General features: G+C 41.8%; 2 protein-coding genes across 9 annotated transcripts; one reads left to right on the forward strand and one right to left on the reverse strand.

Moving 5' to 3' along the window:
• The first annotated feature begins 7 nt into the window (after window positions 1–7).
• Window positions 8–13,902, forward strand: STKLD1 (serine/threonine kinase like domain containing 1). 7 transcript variants are annotated; one of them, XM_065696134.1, is made up of 19 exons: window positions 8–137; window positions 457–552; window positions 1,030–1,077; window positions 2,375–2,449; window positions 3,152–3,256; window positions 3,466–3,536; window positions 3,762–3,877; window positions 4,344–4,456; window positions 4,554–4,714; window positions 5,168–5,298; window positions 5,927–6,010; window positions 7,186–7,302; window positions 7,856–7,990; window positions 8,917–9,045; window positions 10,066–10,194; window positions 11,076–11,204; window positions 11,738–11,875; window positions 12,198–12,277; window positions 13,608–13,902. In XM_065696134.1, exons 1-19 carry the CDS (start codon window positions 114–116, stop codon window positions 13,653–13,655), a joined length of 1,929 nt encoding a protein of 642 aa, XP_065552206.1. In that variant the 5' UTR covers window positions 8–113; the 3' UTR covers window positions 13,656–13,902. The 7 variants fall into 7 exon arrangements, with proteins under 7 accessions (XP_065552206.1, XP_065552208.1, XP_065552212.1 ...); XM_065696136.1 differs by having other exon boundaries at window positions 8,920–9,045; XM_065696140.1 differs by having other exon boundaries at window positions 5,195–5,298.
• Window positions 13,518–18,480, reverse strand: REXO4 (REX4 homolog, 3'-5' exonuclease). 2 transcript variants are annotated; one of them, XM_065696144.1, is made up of 8 exons: window positions 18,284–18,480; window positions 17,685–18,040; window positions 17,240–17,395; window positions 16,855–17,048; window positions 16,327–16,415; window positions 15,660–15,740; window positions 14,870–14,944; window positions 13,518–14,310 (listed from the first exon to the last, which is right to left on the reverse strand). In XM_065696144.1, exons 1-8 carry the CDS (start codon window positions 18,434–18,436, stop codon window positions 14,209–14,211), a joined length of 1,206 nt encoding a protein of 401 aa, XP_065552216.1. In that variant the 5' UTR covers window positions 18,437–18,480; the 3' UTR covers window positions 13,518–14,208. The 2 variants fall into 2 exon arrangements, with proteins under 2 accessions (XP_065552216.1, XP_065552217.1); XM_065696145.1 differs by lacking the exon at window positions 18,284–18,480 and adding an exon at window positions 18,154–18,228.
• Between the last annotated feature and the right edge of the window lie 15 nt (window positions 18,481–18,495).

Consider the following 18,495-nt stretch of genomic DNA (forward strand, 5'->3'; position numbering starts at 1 on the left):
CCGCGCCACGCCTTAAAGGGGCAGCCCCGCGCGGAGGGCAGCGCCGTTGGGGGTGCTTTGTCGGCCGGGCGGTTGTGTCGCGGGGGGCCTCCCCCAGCAGCAGCCTGCCCCGCATGCCCCGGTCCCGCCATGGAGAAGTACGAGGTGCTGCCTGCGGGGCCAGGCCTCGTCCGTCAAGAAGGGGGCGGTGGGGGGCCCTGGGGGAGGAGGTGGCCCTGGAGAGCGGCCTGTGGCCTAGGGGCAGAGGTGTGGGTACGCTTGTCTGCTTTGCCTTGCAGAGGGAAGGGGAAGCCTGTGTGCCGCCCGAGGATGGGATGCGGATGCGGGAGCCTGTCACCCTGCCAGGGTGGTGCACGAAGGGTGCCTGCTGGGAAAGCGTCGTGAAGGGACTTTTTGCTTTGGTTGTTTCACGGCTTGTAACTGACCAAGTGCACGAGTGTTTCCTGTGCCCCGCAGGTGCTGGAGCGGCTCCAGCCTGGGGCACTGGGCACGATGCTGGTAGCTGAATTGAAAATGGAAAAGGGTGTGGAGAAGAAATACATAATAAAGCAGGTGAGAAGGTGGTCGCTAGGAAAACGGGAGTCCGTTGGCACATTTGCTAATCTCTGTGGCCCCTCTGATAGTAACAGACACGCAGGTTGCTGGACCCCTGGGTAAGAGTAGGCTTACATCTTACTGTGCTGCTGTTTTGGAAATTGACTGGTTCAGATCAGTTTACTAGAACATTGAGGTTAGAAGTGGGAAAGGGGAGCAGCCTGTTTGCGTCCACCTGGTGTGTTTTCACGTTAGCTTGCTGCTACTTTGGCAGTACAAGAAAGGACTGGGTAAAACTGTTCTGGACTCATTTGAAACTGTTTCTGGCCATCTCCCAAGGAGACTGCCCTAAACATTAGAGACTGGAGCTCTCACTGAAAATTTATGCCAATTCATGCAAAACTTGCAGTTCTAGTACTCTTGACAAGATTGCTCAGGCTTAAAGTGTGCCTGTCTCTATGTTATAATCTCATCCTTGTCTTTTGTTTGTTGCAGGTGCAGTGCATTAAAGAAAAGCAAGCAAATGAGGCCTTGAAGGAGGTAGCAGTGCAATTTTTCTTTAGTACTTTATTGGAAAGACCAAAGACTTTAACAGACCAAAGTCTTTTATCTGTAAGGGTTAACTAAGTAAATAGTCAAGATGTAAATCAGGTAGGACTACCTGAGGGGTGTTCTCCCTGCTCTCTGCTTGGGCTTAGGTCAGTATTTTGTATTAATTCTCTTCTGTTTGAATATGTAGATTCAAATGGACAGCTGTTCTAAGAGGATAGTCCTTTTTCAAAGTTTGTATTTGTTTTGTGCTGAAGACAAAGAGCAAAGCTCATTGATTTGGCCTTTAAGTTTAAGGATAATCTTGGTCTGTTTATGGTTTTACTAATAACTCAATTTCTAGTTAATATGCTTCATGATGTGTTCTTTTCTGAGAGCTGGACATTTTTTGATGTGAATGATTTAACTGGTTTTCTTCTTTTGTTATATTTTTTTTTTAAACTTGTTTCAATGCCTTGAGTAAGAAGCAACACTAGAAATATTATTATTGAAACAGATTTTGGTATTTTAAAACATGTGCAGTAGCAGATGATGGATTAGTCTCACAATGTCCAGCATGCATGACATCTGCGGTTATAAATGAGTGAGAATACACATCTGTACAGATGCTTCATCTTGCTCAAGAGGTGATCTCTTTATGTACAAAGGCATTACTGATATTTTGGTCCAATTTTTTCTGTTGGTGTATGTGTCTATTGAAATAAATACAGTTATGCCAGCTGGGAGCATGGCTTTTAGAGTTCTTCTGTTGTGTCTGCACAGCCACAAACACAACTATAGGAGAGTAAGGTGAATTCTTACCTTTCACATCATCAGCAAACTTGCTGAAGTAATTGGTAATTGTTAGAATCCTTACAGTGAAAACAGCTTCAAGGAGGTAGATAAGCATCTCACCAGTGTCAATCTTGCATAGGGGTTACTGGAAATAAAGGCTGTGCTAGAAAAAGAATCTTGGCTTTCATATTCTAATATGTGTTTTCAGGTTTAGGAACTGAAGAAGGGAGGGTGGTTCACATATCATCTCCCTAAGGATCAGTTTATATCCTTGAATCACACAAGGCTGTTGCAGCATTATATTGAGTAGAATCTTAATGAAATATTTTCCTTAACTTGGCACTGGCAGATGCAAATAGATAACAGAGCTTGCACACTGAAAGAATTTAAGTAGGCATGCGACGCAAACAAGTCAGGAACTGGCTTAGGATATTGTTTAAGGTCCTGTTAATGGGAAGGACTGTGTAGCTATAGAAAGCTCTCTCTGTAATTTTTATTTTTTTTTTATTCTGTGCAGGCAATGAATTTGCTAAAACTTCATCACTCAAACATCTGTACTTACAAGGAATCGTTTGTGACTTGGGATAATAAGGTGAGAATGAAGGATTGGTTACACTGGAACACAGGATTAACATTGTAAGCATGTCTGCATTTTTGCAGGTTTAAATCTAGGGTTGTTGGTGTGAGATGCTATAAAAAAAGAATAAATAAGAGGTTATTTGATCTGAAATGAGCCTGCTTTAACTCCTGAGTAGACATGCTGAAAAGCTGTGCAGATACACAGATTGGAGTCGCTCACATGCAGTACTGCACGCTGCCTCAGTTTCTGATACGAGCCAGTGTGCCTTACTGATTTTCATGCCTGCATGAAGACCCTTTTATAGGAGACTATGGGAAGCTGAAAGCCCTGACTCATTTACTTGCAGAATTTATTGAGTGCTCAGGCAAACTTTGTATAGATTTTATGGATGTGTATTTGGCTTGAATTGTCCCACATGGCTTCGGATAAGATGCTTGATGATTTTCTTTTTTTTTTTTTTTTTTTTTGCATTAAAAAGCTAATAAACAAAAAACAAAACACCCCCCAAAATCCCCCAAAACAACACACATGGTATATTTTTAATAAAAGAGTAAATATTGTCTTCTCTGCGAGAGATTACTCATCTCGGAACACCCCTTGGTATTGGTGAGCAGCACACTCACCAGTCTGGCCAAGTGCTTGGTTTTATCTTTCTTACTGTATATGGGATTCCATGCAAACAATTGGACAAAATTGGTGTGATGTTTTTTACAGATGTCATGTCTGTTCCTTTATCTGGTAATGCAGCACTCGGGCCAAGGAGATCTTTCATCTGTCATCAAGGAAAAAAGGCAGAAGTTGGAAAAAATAACAGACATGGTAAAAAGCACAGAAAAAGCATCTGGTTGAACTGACAAGAGTTTCATTGCTTTTATATTTCTCCCTTTCTATTCCCTCTTTCTCAAAGTCCTCCCTAAAACCTTCAAAGCACAGTGTTTTATGCTGAAGGCTGCTTTAGAAGCTGTCTACCAAAAGGTATCTGTAAGTTATCCTATTTTTTATGCTTTCATGCATATTCCCCTCAATAGGTGATTCTGAAGTTCCTGGGACAGATGGTGGATGCGTTGTTTTATATACACAAACAAAATATTTTCCACAGGTGAGTAGAAATCTTGTTCTCTGTGTCTGATAGGTCACTGCTCTTTGTGATGACTGTTGGTTCAGCACAGCTGCTCAGAGGCAGTGACTTTTACTATTCCAAAAGGGGGAGTAGGAGCTAGAAATTCTGGTCTTCATATCCAGATGTGTAAAGATACAGGGAACATGTAGTTGTGTATCATTAGACTCCAGTTTTACACGCTGACAGAAAATCTTTGTGTTGCAGAAATCTCAAGCCGTCAAACATACTTGTGACTGGTGAAGCATCCTTCATGCTTAGCGACTTCAGTACAGAAACACTTATGACAGATGAGATGAAATGGAAAATAAGAGTGGAAGAAAGTAGTTATTTGTTTTACTCTTTTTTTTTACTTTAAAAGATTTGGTTAGGGTGGATATTCTTTAGCCCTGAGAAAAATTGGCCAAAGAAGAACTAATCTTCCCTCCTCCTTTTCTCCATTACACTATTTGTCTTCTAAAGTGTGAATAGGATACTCACAGCAGTTGCCTGCAGTTGCCTGTTCACAACTGAAAGTTATTGGTATGTCTGAGTCTCAGACCTTTGCAAAACATGGTTTGAATCCTTTTTAGCTTGGCACATATGCAGTAACATCTTAGAAAATTGCTTAGTAGTTACAGTGTTTTAGTCTCTTGTGATGTATCACCAGTAAAAAGTGTCTAATCTCTGCAGAATATACCTGAATTATTTTTTTACATGAAACAATTGTCTGCAGTTCATGCATGTGCAAACAGAAACTGTATATAGTACAATGTTAGCAACATTACTGCGTAACTTGTGTTTCAACAGATAGCAAGTCTTGGATGGCTCCAGAGACATTTGATTTTATTTTTACTGAGAAATCTGACATCTGGTCTCTAGGTTGTATTCTACTTGACATGATGACCTGCTTTATTCTGAATGTATGTAATAATGCTTCATTGTAGATTAAAACATGAGCCTACTAGGATATCTGTAAGCAAGTGTGTGAAAGCTCTTCTGATACCACACTCTTCACAGGCAGAAGAGATAACTTCGTTACTGCAGGGTATTAGACAGGATACAAGCCGTCTTGAGGGAGTTCAGACAATAATGCAGAATGGAGATAACAGCTCTTTGACTTTATTTCCGGTTTTATTTATGATGCTACAGATTCAGCCCAGCATGAGACCCACAGCAGAGTGAGTTCTGGATTCTTGCCTTTCATTTGGGTGGGAGTTTGTTGGGTTTTTTTGGTCCTAAGCCTCACCTGCCTTCACAAAGATGAGAATGTTAGCTGCTGTTTGAAAGAACTCGAGTCAAGGGTGCTGATCATACTGCCATGACAAACTGAGTTATCAGAAAAGTCAGTGGCTTGGTGATTGTTCAGAAGTGGGCATTCTGATAGAGTTATTTCATAAAATCATGTTGTACACAGTTTTACAAGCCATTAACTTGAAGCCTAAGCATGGCTTGCTTAGTGTAAATGCTTTCTTTAGCTGTTTTGTAGTAAATTGGTTAAGTTCTGTCAAAAATAATCTAGTCTTGAGAGAAATACTAAGTTTTTATATCAAAATGAAACAAAGCCTACAGATTTTCTTTGTAACTTACCATTTCTAACTTACTGGTTCTGCTTTTGTCTCTTGTAAATCTAGAGATCTCACTGATGTTCCGTTTATTAGGGACTACCTGATTGTTGCTGGTGCACCTTCGGTAAAACTGAAAACATCTTTGCCTCCCAAAATTGTAGATGTGCTCCTTGAGGGAGGAATTGAAAATGTCCTAGGTAATAAGGAAAATGAAACTGATAGTGATTTTCATAGGAATTAAACCTGTGTGTTTTCCAGTCAGCATGTGTTTTATCTGAAAATTAATTGTTGGACATTAATTTTACTTGAAAAAAAGTGGGATGCTATTTGGAGGAAGGATTTTACACAAGCTTTCTATAACCTTGTGAGATTACCAGCCATACCTACTGCACCAGTAAATGGAGTCAGATCATTCCTCAGAAAACCGGTGAGGCCCACTTACTTTGTCTGCATTCTAACAATGTTTGCCAAATTGTGCCAACAAAGAATCTGCTCCATTCCTTCTAAATAAGGAAGTTATTTTCTTAATCTGAAGAGGCTATTGGAATAATGCATTTAGACCCCCCATTCCTGCTCTGATTTAATATTCTAACAGGTCCCCAAAGTGTATAATGCCAAATTCACAGATTATGCAGGTGGATCGTAACATTTTGCAGTATTTAAGTGTTTGAATTAGGGGAAAAGCTTTTCTTTTCTTCAACAATAACAAATTACGTTTTTTTTTCATTTATATGAATTCACATCTTGCACAAAATAAAGAAAATTTGGGTGCTTTCTCTAAGTGTTTGTATCTAATGGTTAAAGGAATTCTCTTGGTTTATGTAGAAATCATGCAGGCTTTCTGGCATATAGAATTAGTACAGGTGAAAGCCATTCAGCACCTCGCCAGCTTCATAAGAGATAAAAGTGGTAAGTCACTATTTTATTAATGAACTTGTTTTGTAACTGCTTTTGTTGCACAGGAGAAGTTCTTCACCTTGTGAGAAAAATAGGCACTGAAAAAAACCTTAGTGATATTTTAATTGGCAACTCATTGAATTGGCAAACAGACATTTAAGGAAGAGAATTCATATCAGTGTTGGGCAACTTGAGGGTAATGCCTAGGGCTAAAAGAGTGATAGAGCAAAAGAAAGCTACACGTGTCCAATTCCTGTGTGTTTAACAAAGCAGTGTGAGTGAAGACTATACTTTCTTCTGGCATCTGTACATTTTTCAGATTACTCTTTCAGATCAAGGTTAGTATTTTCAAAGCACCATGTTACCTCAGTTATTTAATGTGCTGTCATTTGATAGCATTTCAATGCTAGCATTAGCTTATCAGGTTTAAACACAGAGGAGTTCGTATCTAATCGATAGGGAAAAAGTGATTTACTTTTTTTGAGTTACCCATGTCTTCAATTCTGTTACTGAAGAAATCTTTACTCAGTAGTACAGCAGGGTTTGGTTATAAATAACCAAACAAACGGATCTTTGTGATTCTCATTCAATCCTGTTGACAGCAAATACAAGGCTGTGCACACACCTGATTGGCTTGTTTGTCACTTCTGCTCTGTGACTTACCATGACTGCTCACATCTTTGAAGGTGCTCAAAATGTAGTCCACTTTTAATTCAACACTTTATCATGTATTTGTGGATACAGTGAATAGTTGTATTAGCTGTTCCAAAAGTTCGGTGTCTTCCTAGAACTAGGAGACCTAGTGAAATACTTTTAGCCACAGATTCTGGAAAGCATGGGCTTGGGCTCATGCACAGTATTCTACCCCACAGCTCACTACATGAGCAGTGAACCAGGCCAGTGTGACTTACCAACAACATGCTGGCTGCATTTAGTTTACATAGCCTTGGAGCTGCCTCTGTTAAAGAGACATTTCCCATGGAGATTACAAAATTCGCTCTGTGCTGTTCCACCTGTACTAGCATTTTGTTCTCTCGGATTTTGTTCTTCTGCGGTATTACAGTGCCTTCATGTAAAAAAAGGGACTTAAATTTACTTGAAACTGGAACTGTTGTGTTTGGGAGTATAGATATCCACTTAGTGTTTGAAGCTCTGAAACTGAATGTTGTCTCAACTCTTCCCCACAGCTTTTCCCTATCTGCTAATGGTCACAGAATTGATCACTTTTGCCATGAAGACTCATGTAGATTCTCTCAAGTTACAAGTAGACGGTTGCAGTTTATTGCTTGAAATTCTTAATCCAGGTACAGTTATAAGACTTCCAACTTATGCTGAGTAATACAGCCTGTATCTTGTAAGTTAGATGTAGCATATAAGGTTTTAAATGGGTTCAGTAATGAATTTAGGTGATAAATGAAAAGTAACAGAGAAATTAGCTGTAAGATTGTGGATTCTCATGGACTTGATTCAGGACTGGCATACATGATTTCTATGTTAATGTTAATTTTAAATGCAGGTTACTGATCTTAGGCTACCAAGTTTCTTTTCATGTTATGTGGAGTGTTACTAGAGTGTGTAAATAAGAGACTCTCAGTGTCCTGGTGTTTGAATTTCATGCCATAAAACTGTGGTTTGGTCTCTTGTGTAGTCCCTGCTGTCACTTTCTGGGCAATTTACCTGAATAACACCTGATAATGATACAAGCTTGAAAATAGTAAGACTTGTGTTTCAGAAAAAGAAAAATAGAAATTAACTTTGGGATATGTTATGTTAAGAAACGCTGTTAACTGAATGTTTTACTTGCACTGACAGCAGGGGGCTCAGGCTTTGTTCTCTTCAAATGTTTACTTCTGACAGCTCTAGAACTGGATGTGATGATGGTCCTGGATGAGAATTCGATCAGCTCTCTGTTAGACACAGTGAGAAAACACTCTGAAAGTGAAGAGTTACTTTCATTGGTCTACACGTTATTGATGATGCTTTCAGCCAACGGTGGGTGACCTGGTTCATTTTTGGGGAATATTCTTGTGTTTCTGCTTTTGTAATCTAAGATATAATACAGAACTTGTGAAATCACTGAGAGATGTGGATGTCTGTAGGTATTGGTTTGATAGTGGTAATATTGGTAAGATAACACTCTAGAAAGTACAAAATACACTGCTGAGGCTTCAGGTACTTACAGGAACACTCTAATACATGCAGTTCTGTGTTTCATCTTGTTTTGGAAACCAGGACAGACTGTGCATATAGTAGTGCTTGGGAGAATGGGGTCATAGAACCTGGATTCTATTTTTGACTGTGCCATGGTGAATTGAAACCCTTCTGCCTAATTGTTCCTTGTTTTTCTCCTGAGATTTTAGCTGTTAAATACTTACAGTATGTTTTACCTGTCTTGAGTGTCAGTTCAACAGTCATCAGAGACTGCTTTTCTAAATGCTTACAGAAGAATTTAGCAGCAAGAGGTTAATCTTATTTAAAAAAAAAACCACAAAACAAAACATAAAAAGTGTCATGTACAAGTAAACTTACCTAAGACTCAACTGCTTCTAGAGTGTTCCTGAATTCTAAAGCTGAGGCAACTTGAATTGCTAAATTGCAAACACTTGAAAAATAGCAGTTTATACCCTCGGAGTCCTTTTCTGCTCTGTAAATTTGAGATCTACAAGGAAAAAAATGGCCAAACATCCATTTGAAAGGGTCACTTGTGCTGAGCACTGTGCTTAAGTGCATCTTGTTAAAGACCTTTGGTCTGTTCTCTTGCTTTTTGTCTGGTCGATGGTATCATGTTGCTGGTTTGTTATCACTGTTTAAATACAGTGAGTGCTCTCTGTTGTGAGGACAGTGAGTGGGACAAAAATAACCAGATTCTATAGAATTTATTTTCCTGTTGTTTTTTTTTTTTCCTTTTTTTTCCCCAGAAGTAATTGCAGGGAATCTGTGGGAACTTGGAGTAATTCCAGACCTTCTGTCAATTTTAAGAAATTTTATTCATAATGAAAACATCTGCCTCCCTTGCTGTGGGGTTCTCTGGAGCTTGGCTGTGAGTGGTGAGTAGAACACAGCAAGTGTTGTGCCTAGGCTGACGATAGGCAGCAGGTATTGTACCTGAATTCAGACATTACTGTTGCTGGGACTGGATTTTATTCCTTTCTCCCATTCTAGAGAGATGTCTCCTCAGCACTACTAGAATAACTTCAGGTGATCCAGAGTTAAATGAGAGAAAATGAAATACTAATTCAGACTTTTTAGCAAGTTTTTTTGTGATAAGGTGTCAAAGTCAAATTTTTACTGTTTGGGCCAAGATACAGCTTATGAACAGGCTATCAGAAATGGCAAGGTACACACAGTTTTGCTCTGTGCAGTGCAAACAGCATATCAGATTAGCTATCTTGTGACTAGCATTCGGAATTAATAACATCTTATTGCTTTGCGTCACGCTTATCTTGGCAGCACTGGGCTAAATGTTGAGTTGAACATCTCCTAGAGACTTGCTTTTCCAAAAGAAATGTGCTTAGCAAGGTGGCAAGTGTACTCTTCCCATTGCCTCAGAACTAAACCAGCATCACCCCACAGAGCTGAAGAGCCACAAGTCATTGCTTGAACTGACCCCTTCTTATGAGAGCACACTGGGAGTATTTTAGGGGATTTGTTCCTGTGACATGCGTTTTTATGGGTGTGTGGGGTTCTACTCATTCAGGAAGGCTGAAAGCACAGGATTCCCTCAGTGCAGCAAACCACCCATTTGATTCATGTGACTAGCCAAATATCCATCCTGCAGACCATATTCTGTCAGAAAGATGGCTATTTTTGGCGATTTCTTGCTGTGATCCCCATGTAGAATTTCAATGGCAAAGAAAACTAGTTGCTGGAGAAGTTCAGCTTTCTGCAATCAACATTACTGTTTATTAGTCCTCTAAAATTTGATTTGGTTTTTATACATCTTTATATGCCTTACCTCTGCTGTTGTCCATCCTAAGATAATGTCTCATTACTCCAATACCATCATGCATTAAGATTTTACTGATATAATTTGACATGTGCTTTTCCTTTTTGTTCTGGTAATTCAGAGGCTAACATAGACCGAGCATTGCTGGCAAGTGCTGTCCCTGTTGTCTTTGAGGTCCTTCAAGAGCACATCCAGAATGGAGCCATTGCAGAGTCTGCTTGCTCAGCTCTATGGGCATTGTCACTCCAAGGTGTGTTTTCTCAGTCTCCTCGTTCCTAGAAAAGGCTGGTGTGCCAAACTTGCCTGTTTGTCAGCGGTGATCTTTGACATACAGGCTGCTTGACCCCAGCAGGCTCTGCAGGTGGCAGCAGAGTTAGGAACTTGCATCCTCTCCTAACCAGTCTTCCCTGAGCTCGCTCTCTGACGCTCCCTGATGAAGTTATTTTTGATGAGCTGTAGCAATCGTGTAACTGATGCTGCTAGTGGTTACTGTAGTGATGGGCAGCTACCACAACCCATGTTGTACAGAGCGGTCTCTGGCCTGTCTCTTAAGACCAAGGATCCCATTTGTGTTACGCCTTTGACAGCGTTAATGTTGTGCAGCATGGGCTGGGAGACTTCTTTTTATGCCATTTGCTTTGTAAATTTGGAATAATGTTTCAGGTAAAAAAACCAATAAAATGCATCCTTCATGATCATGTGCACTAAGGAATGCATCCTTCAGCACTACTGTCTTATTTCTTCCTCATGCAGGATATACTGCCCTGTGCTTATGCCATTTTTCCACGAGGAAGAGCCAAGTAAAACACCCTAAGCGATCTTGTTTCTGGTACTCACCAGCAGAACAGGCTGACTGTTCAGGACTCTCCTTACTCCTTTTGGCTTGGATAATGAAAGGGAATCTTGATATAGACGATGTATCAGAAGTTTCTCCTACACCTCTGGATGAACTCATGGAAAGACCTTTTTTTTTACTGCAGTACAGGCTTTCACATGCTTTCTTTGTAACTTTTATTGCGTATTAAAAAAATCACTTCAGAAAAAGGAGGCAGAAGCTGAAATGCTGATCAGTGTAAAGGCTTTTGGCCTGTTGAAGTTTTGGGGGTTTGTGTGTTTGTCTTTGTTCCTCAGGTTGCTTAACTGAAAACGAGTATGAGCCCACAACAGCACTTCTGCTGGATGCGCTCAGGATGAACCCAGGAAGACCAGTGCTGGTGAAGAATGCCTGCCTGGCACTAGCAAGCCTTCTAAGGCTATCTGGTAGTGTTCAGCAATTCTTTTACTAATGGCACATTAGCTCAAAGTGGATGTTTCATACAGATCAAGAGTTCATGGTGGGATTGGGACTGACAGCTGCTGTCCTGAGTTAACCTTTTCTTGCAGGGCTAGAAGAGGAAATAGTGAAACGGGGGGGGGGGGGATTTTTTTTCTTCCCATGGACCCAGCATGCACGTATGAGTATAGGATCAGCACAAGCTGGTCTATTAGTAACTTGAGTGTTTTTTTACTTAAGATGAAATTGCTTCAACTGTATAAAATGGTAGAACTGAATGAATATGAAAACAGTAAATGCTAAAATACCACTTTGCCATTGCATGATGGTGTCAGCTGCCTATGTGGTCTGCTACTTGTTCCCAAATATGCTTCAGAATAGCTTTTAGGAAGACTGAAAATAAAGGGCATGACTTTCTGGAAAAATATCACACATGTGCTAGCTGGAACAGGGGGACTGGAAAGCAGGCGATGCAGCCTGCTGCTACCGAGTAGGCCAGCAGTGTTTGTCTCCCTTTCAGAAACAGCAGCTTTGAGACTTATAATGGATTCAAAAGGCAGTGGAATAAACCTGATCAAAGATGCCTACTGCCTTCACTTCAATGATCCGGAAGCAGTCGAAAATATCTGTATACTGATTAATGAGATGATTCAGTATGGTGAGATGGGGTGGTGTTTGTCATGTCTCTTCCTGTTCCCTACCCCCCAAAAGGCAGTAAAAAAGCCCGGAGCAGCAGCTGCTGAGGGACATCTTTGTTGCTCACAGGAAAGACTTGCTCTGTATCTAAGAGAGAGGATGAATTCCAACTGGAAGTTCATCCCCCTTGCTCTTGAATAATAAATGCCACTCTGCTGTAATGTTGCAACTTCTGTCGCCTTCTCTGTGTAGATCTGTCCTCTCTCTGCTGTTCTTTAGTTCCTACTGAAACTATTGGCAGTTGTGCTAGCAGCCATAAATGACCCTGTTCATCTACATTACAGAGGATATTGTGCTGGATATGCTGTCCCAGAAAATGGAAGAACTACTGTTCGAAATAAAATGCCAGTTTCCATCTAGCATGGTATGTAGAAGTCATGGAGATAGAGTGGATGCTTAGTATATTATTTCTGGTTATGGATTTTGTAATTTTCAAGTAGCTGGAATTCCATAGTGCAGAATTTTAGAGATAGGTGTAATGGGGTGAAGGGTACATTTGTATGAATATATCTAACTACTGAAAACAAGTAGTTGGAGGTTTTCTTTATGCTATACTGCATTGCTTTACTACATTCTTCATACTAAATCAGGAAAGCTTACAGGAATAAAGCGTAAGTATATTACAGCCAATTGCTTTTGTTTTGCAAGTAGCATCCTTAAAAACAAACCAACCCCAAAATACCTTCTGACTGTTTGCCTGAAGATTTAACTTGCTTTTTTCAGTATGACTATTTGAAATTTCGTGTAACTGTTGAAATTGCATGCTGTGGTTTAACCACAGCCTGTAACTAAGTACCACACAGCTGCTGCCCCCTGGATGGGATGGGAGATGCTGGGGTATGGAATACCCCTTTGGCTAGTTCAGGTCGGGTGTCCTGTCTCTGCTCCCTCCCGGCTTCTTGTGCCCCTCCTCACTGGCAGAGCATGAGACTGAAAAGTCCCTGATCAGGGTAAGTGCTACTGAGCAAGAACTGAACCATTGGTGTGTTATCAGCATCATTCTCAGTCTAGCACAGCACTGCACCAGATACTAGGAAGAACATTATCTCGGCTGAAAGTGGAACACACCAGAAACAGCAAAGTTATTCAAGCTATTTAATGTTACACTAACACTTCCCTTGCTATGGCTTGCTGTCAGGAAAGCAGAAACTGGATGTTTGTTCATCGAGCCAGTGAAACTGGCTAGTCTTATAACTTTGCACTTTTTGGTTATGCATTTAGCCTGCTTCATAATTAGCCAGTTACACACAAACTGGTTCTCTGCTGTCTCCTGCAGGCATTGTCTGCACCACTTTAATGAACACTGCAGCTGTTAGTGTAGGGGGGGAAAAATCACGGAAGCAAGCAGGTTCCCTCCTCTGCTGTAAACCTCACTTGTTGCTCCCCACGTCCTCTGGTGACAGCAAAGACAGACAAGGCCACAACACTCTTGTTCTGGCAGTACAGTGTGTGAGATGCAACTGCTAAATCTCTGAAGCCCATTCCTTGTTACCTTCCAGTATCCATTTAGATAATTTAAATCATAGCATTAGTCTTCACTCTGGTAATTACAGTTGCTTTGGATTTTGTAGAGTTGGACCCCACATGTTTAAAACAGCAGCCACTTTAAAGACCTATGTTAACACTTTTTATTAATGAGTATAAAAATAAGTGAAGCAACAAGGTAATCCTAGGCAACTCTCATTCCTCTCCAGGAGATAATGACCCTTGTGGATGCAACACTTTCGAGACTGCAGAAGTGAAAGAAATTTTTGCATAAGAACAAGACTTGTGCTTCTTCAGCAGAGACAAAAGCTCCACAGAGATCTTTACAGATTTTTCTCACCAGAAGGATTAAAATAAGGCTATTAATAATACATAAACAGTTACAGATCTTGTTGATTTAAGTACCACAGCTATGAGACTAGCAGCAATAATTAAGAATTCACGCTACTTTGTAGACTGTGAGGTATTTTAAATAAAGACTCTGGTCTTGGGAATTTCAGCAAAGCAATGACAGTTTCATCTGTTGTAGTTTAAAATACTTCAACTTATTCAGAGATTTCACTCATGAAGTACTTCACAAATGCAGGTACTGGTTACAGCTATTGTTGAAACACAGCGGTAGGCATCAGAAAGGGGGTGCCAGCAGTAGTCTTGGCTGACAGCATTAACATAGCAGGTTAGGAAGTACTGTCTCTTGATTTTTTTGTTTTTGAAGTTGCTGCCGTCAGTTCCGAGTTATTTCTAAATTTGCTGTGGAAAGTGACACGAAACCAGCAAAAGCTGCAGATAAAAACACAGGGGTAGAATCATTCAAGTTTTACAATTTTTGTTGTTAGACTTGTTCTTAATGGCAGCTTCCCATTTCTTTTTCTCTAAGGTGTACAGTCTCATTGCTGCTTGTGCATCCTGAACCTAAAAAGGAACAGAACAAACAGGAGGCTTAATAAAACATAGCTGATATGGGTTAGGAACATTATTATTAATAAGCAGCTAACTCATCATTTTAATGATGAAACTCCTGTTTCAGTCTATTCTTTTCTTATGCCTTCCTGCCCACTGAAAGAAAGGAAGTCATGGCTGTGATTCAGTAGTAGGCTCTCGCTATTTTATCCAACCTGCCGCAGTACAACTGTGCAGAATTCTGCTTTCAAGGGAAGCAAGTCAATACTTGGGAATTGCTTTTTTCCCCTGGGGATCTTAAAATAACAAGAATTAATAACATTTACACAAAATATGGTTGACTTGTGCAAAGGCAGTTTATGAAGATAATAATCCAAGTGGCATGAGACTTGTAGTGCTAAACAAGCTAGATGACAGTTCTGCTGCATGCCGGTGTCTAAGCATAGCTTGTTAACTTTGACCGAGAGGCTAGAATGAACCCACAGTATTCTGTACTGAACCCAGATCCTAGAGCTAATGTGTAGTACCTTCTTGATCTACCCAAAAATGTATGTTAAGAGGAGTTACGTACCGAGCAGTGCTCCGATGTCTGCACTTGAACATTTAGCAGTTTCTCACAGAGCAGCTTCAGTGATGGCCTCCCATTCTGGAGACAGAAAAGACAGAATCATGTCCTGCACTACTTAAAATGCATATAGAGATGTGTGTGTATGTATATAAAAATACTCATTTGCATAAGCCTCAAAATATGGCACCTCTCAGCTTCTACTGGTGACCTGTCACAAATAATGAATTGAGATTTATGTGTATGCTACTGAGAGGATGTTGTGTATTGCTGTAACCCTTGGATCTATGTTTGGGGTGCTTTGTTGTGAAAAAGGAAACCCGAGTATGTGGCTGTGAAAATTGAAGTATTTCCCCATAACCTGACACTTTACTCCTACAGCTGAAACAGCAACTTGAAGCCTTTTGGTTTTAATATCCTTATGGAAATGGTACCATTAAGAAGATGGCATAAGCCTTACTGTAAGTAGAACTCGACCATTTTATTTTGCTATCCAGAAAAGCATTATGAAGACCATGCAAGTGCTAAAGAATGGGAAAGTCACTGAGTTTTATGCACAGGTATTACTCGTAATGTTTGTACTGAACCAAAGTTACTTATTGATGTATTGCAAACACTAAGAAAGGATACAACTAGATTAGTATTTCAATTGACAAAAAGCAGGCATCTCTGTTTCAGGTAGGAAAGAAGAAATGGCGTCAGGCAGAGGCAAGTGCAGGGGTGAGCTAGCACTGGAAGATGGCAGCTCGTGAGTCAGTTAACTGAGTTGAGCGGCATCTCCCCTTCAGTCTCTCACCTTGATTCCGACTCTTTGTCTGAAAGGTTTGTATCTTTGTGTGTCACGTATCTTCTTCTGAGGATGATCAAGAAACAGGACCTAGAAGAAATTACATTTACAGTGTGCTGCTGCATGAAACTTTAACAGAGCTGAACGTACAGCTTCCTGCTGCTTCATTCCATCCATTATATGAGAGGGTTCAAAACCGTGAATGGACAAGACCCAGATCATCCAGACCCTGGCTGGATTCAAAGAACCACAGTTCTACTTAGTATGAGAAACAGAAATTAATCTGAAGGGACCACCTGTAGAGACTACCTCAGCAGTGCTGGTACAGCATGATGTAAGGTACCTGTCTCTGGTGACACCAACCAGACTGCTAAGTTTTGGGTACTAAGCAAAGCATGCAGATTTTTCATCATTCTGCTGCTTTTCTGCCTCTTTAGTAGGCAGAGAAGTGCTAGCAGCACCATCAAGCAGTTTGAAAGCTGAAGAACCCTAATGGACAAGTGACTAGGGCTGTAACTGTTGCAGTATGAAATGACAAGAAACCAAGATAGCAGTAATAAAGCTGTAGTTTCTAGAAGTTCAGGTGTGTTCATCTGATCCAGAATGTTGTACTAGAAAATTAATCTAAAAATTATTGCAGCCTTTTCCTAAAAATACAAGATGTGCAGCCGTGTACCTTTAGATCATTCTGCAAAGCATGGCCAACTAAAATCCTTCCGTTCAAGATGTCAGCGACCTCCTTCTGAACTGTTTTAAAGTCTTCACCTAAAAATACCACAAAAGGAAACACTTTCTGTTAGATGCAGGAGACAGATGAGTAAGTTATAAAACTAAAAAGCTGTCTCTTTTCTGTGAAAGCAATTGTATCCTTGGGACTGTAGTTACACAAATTGGCACAGCACACTAAATCCTCTCCTTGTTAGAACAGCACAGAGAATTCCATAAAGAGCATAGCACTAGACATAAATAAACTTCCTATTTTTCCCATATCATTACCCACATGTACATTTCTGCCAGGGCATTAGTGACCACTCTGTAAAAAGTACTTCTTCCCACATCTTTTCTTGGCATTCAGGCTGCAGTTTGTATTCCATTTCCCAACATAAGTCTAAAACTTTTCCAGGCTCAGCCACCAATGCTTCTGTGACAGCCTGTTAAATTTTCCCTCCTTAACAAACCTTTTCTGGGGAAAATAACACTCTACCTGTATTTATATTCTGTGGGCGGATGCCGCTGACAGCAGTTCTGTAATCGGTCACCTCTTCCGTAGGCTTGACATACTTGTCATAAACACACTTTCCAAACTGGTTGACGATGGACACGCGAGCCACGATACTGTCCTCTCCCTTGGGTCCTGCTCCCACCATCTCGCAGTCCATGGCCACAGCTCGTGTCAGCCTAAAAGATAAACAGCAGCTCAGTGATGCCTGTGTCACAGGGCCCACAGAGCAGCATTCGTGAGGCTCCTGTGTGGACAGGAGCAGGAAACTCAGCATTTTGTCAGCTTATGCTGTGCACCCGATAATCACGCTTACAAGAAGATGCTCCCAATGGCTCTGCTGCTATCCTTCCTGGGGAATGCCACTCACCCTTCAAAAGCATCTTCCTTAACCAGCACCTGCTTCACAGACTGACTGCATTGACCTGCTTCAAGCCCCAGATTTCTTCGTGCAATTTTTGCTGCTTCACATCCTATTGCTGCTTCGATATCCTTTGGATCGACGTCGTCAAACCAGATTTCAGCCCTGGTAAGTACAGATTTAATTGCATTTGGCAGTTTTAAAGCACTCTTTCATCTTTATAGTGTAGAAAAAGCATTTATTTTAAAATCAAGAAATTGGCTCTGAGACAACTAGTTAAGTACTGGCACCTATGCACGTTCCTTGCTGTACTTGCAGGGTAGGGAGAAATAAGAGGCATGCTGCCACAAAGCTTGGTCTTTGTGTGCAGCTGGTTTGAGTGTACTCCTCTGCTCCTTACGTACACCTCCCAAAATAAATGTTCACGTAAACGTACGATGCCTGAAGTACTCACTCTCTGACTTGCTGCTCCGCGTGTTCTTCAGCTTTCCTCCTCTTATGTTTTATATCATCTTTCTCCTTTGAAACATCACCATTGTTTGTTTTATCTTTGCAGTCTTTTCGATTGCTTCTGGTTCCATTCATATTCTTAACCACTGCAACCCCCTTGGGTTTTGCCTTAGCCGAAGGAGAACTGTATTTACCAGAACCACTGTCCATTTTACTTGAGGATCTGACCTTTACCGCATTCCCGTTGCCATGGGTAACCGGGGCTTCTTGGCTGTTTCCTGCTGTGAGCGGCTGTGTCTTTTCGGTGTATGCCTGACACGCAGCGAGGGCCCCGGAGCTCTTTGCCTTTCGCCTCAGTAGCTACAACGACAGAACAGAACAAAATAACCCCGAAACAGAAGTACCGGCCCCGCTGCTTCCGCCCCCGCCATCGCTCCCGGGCGGGAAGGGGCCCCAAGGGCCCCCGGTCCAACCTCGACCGGCTCCTGCCACTCCGCTCCGCCGGCCCCCGCTCACGCCGCCCCCCCCACCAGGCACGCGGCGGAAGCGCGCTCAGGCGCTGGCAGCGCGGCCCCGGGGCCTCCCCCCCCCCCGGCCCCTCACCTCCTGCAGCGCCTTCCAGTTGGAGGAGAACTCCCGGGGGCTGCGGGGCGGCCCCGCCGCCACCGCCGCGTCCGTGCCTGCCCGCGCCTGCGCTGCCCCGCGGCCCCGCCGGGCCCTGCTCCTGCCGCTGCCCCCGCGGGCCCGGTTCGCCATGGGCGGCACCGGCCCGGCCGCCAACGCCGGGCTGCGAGGCCTGCCCCGCGCGTGCGCCC

This window comes from Lathamus discolor, chromosome 15, assembly GCF_037157495.1.
Source record: "Lathamus discolor isolate bLatDis1 chromosome 15, bLatDis1.hap1, whole genome shotgun sequence".
In the NCBI taxonomy this organism is placed as follows: domain Eukaryota; kingdom Metazoa; phylum Chordata; class Aves; order Psittaciformes; family Psittacidae; genus Lathamus; species Lathamus discolor.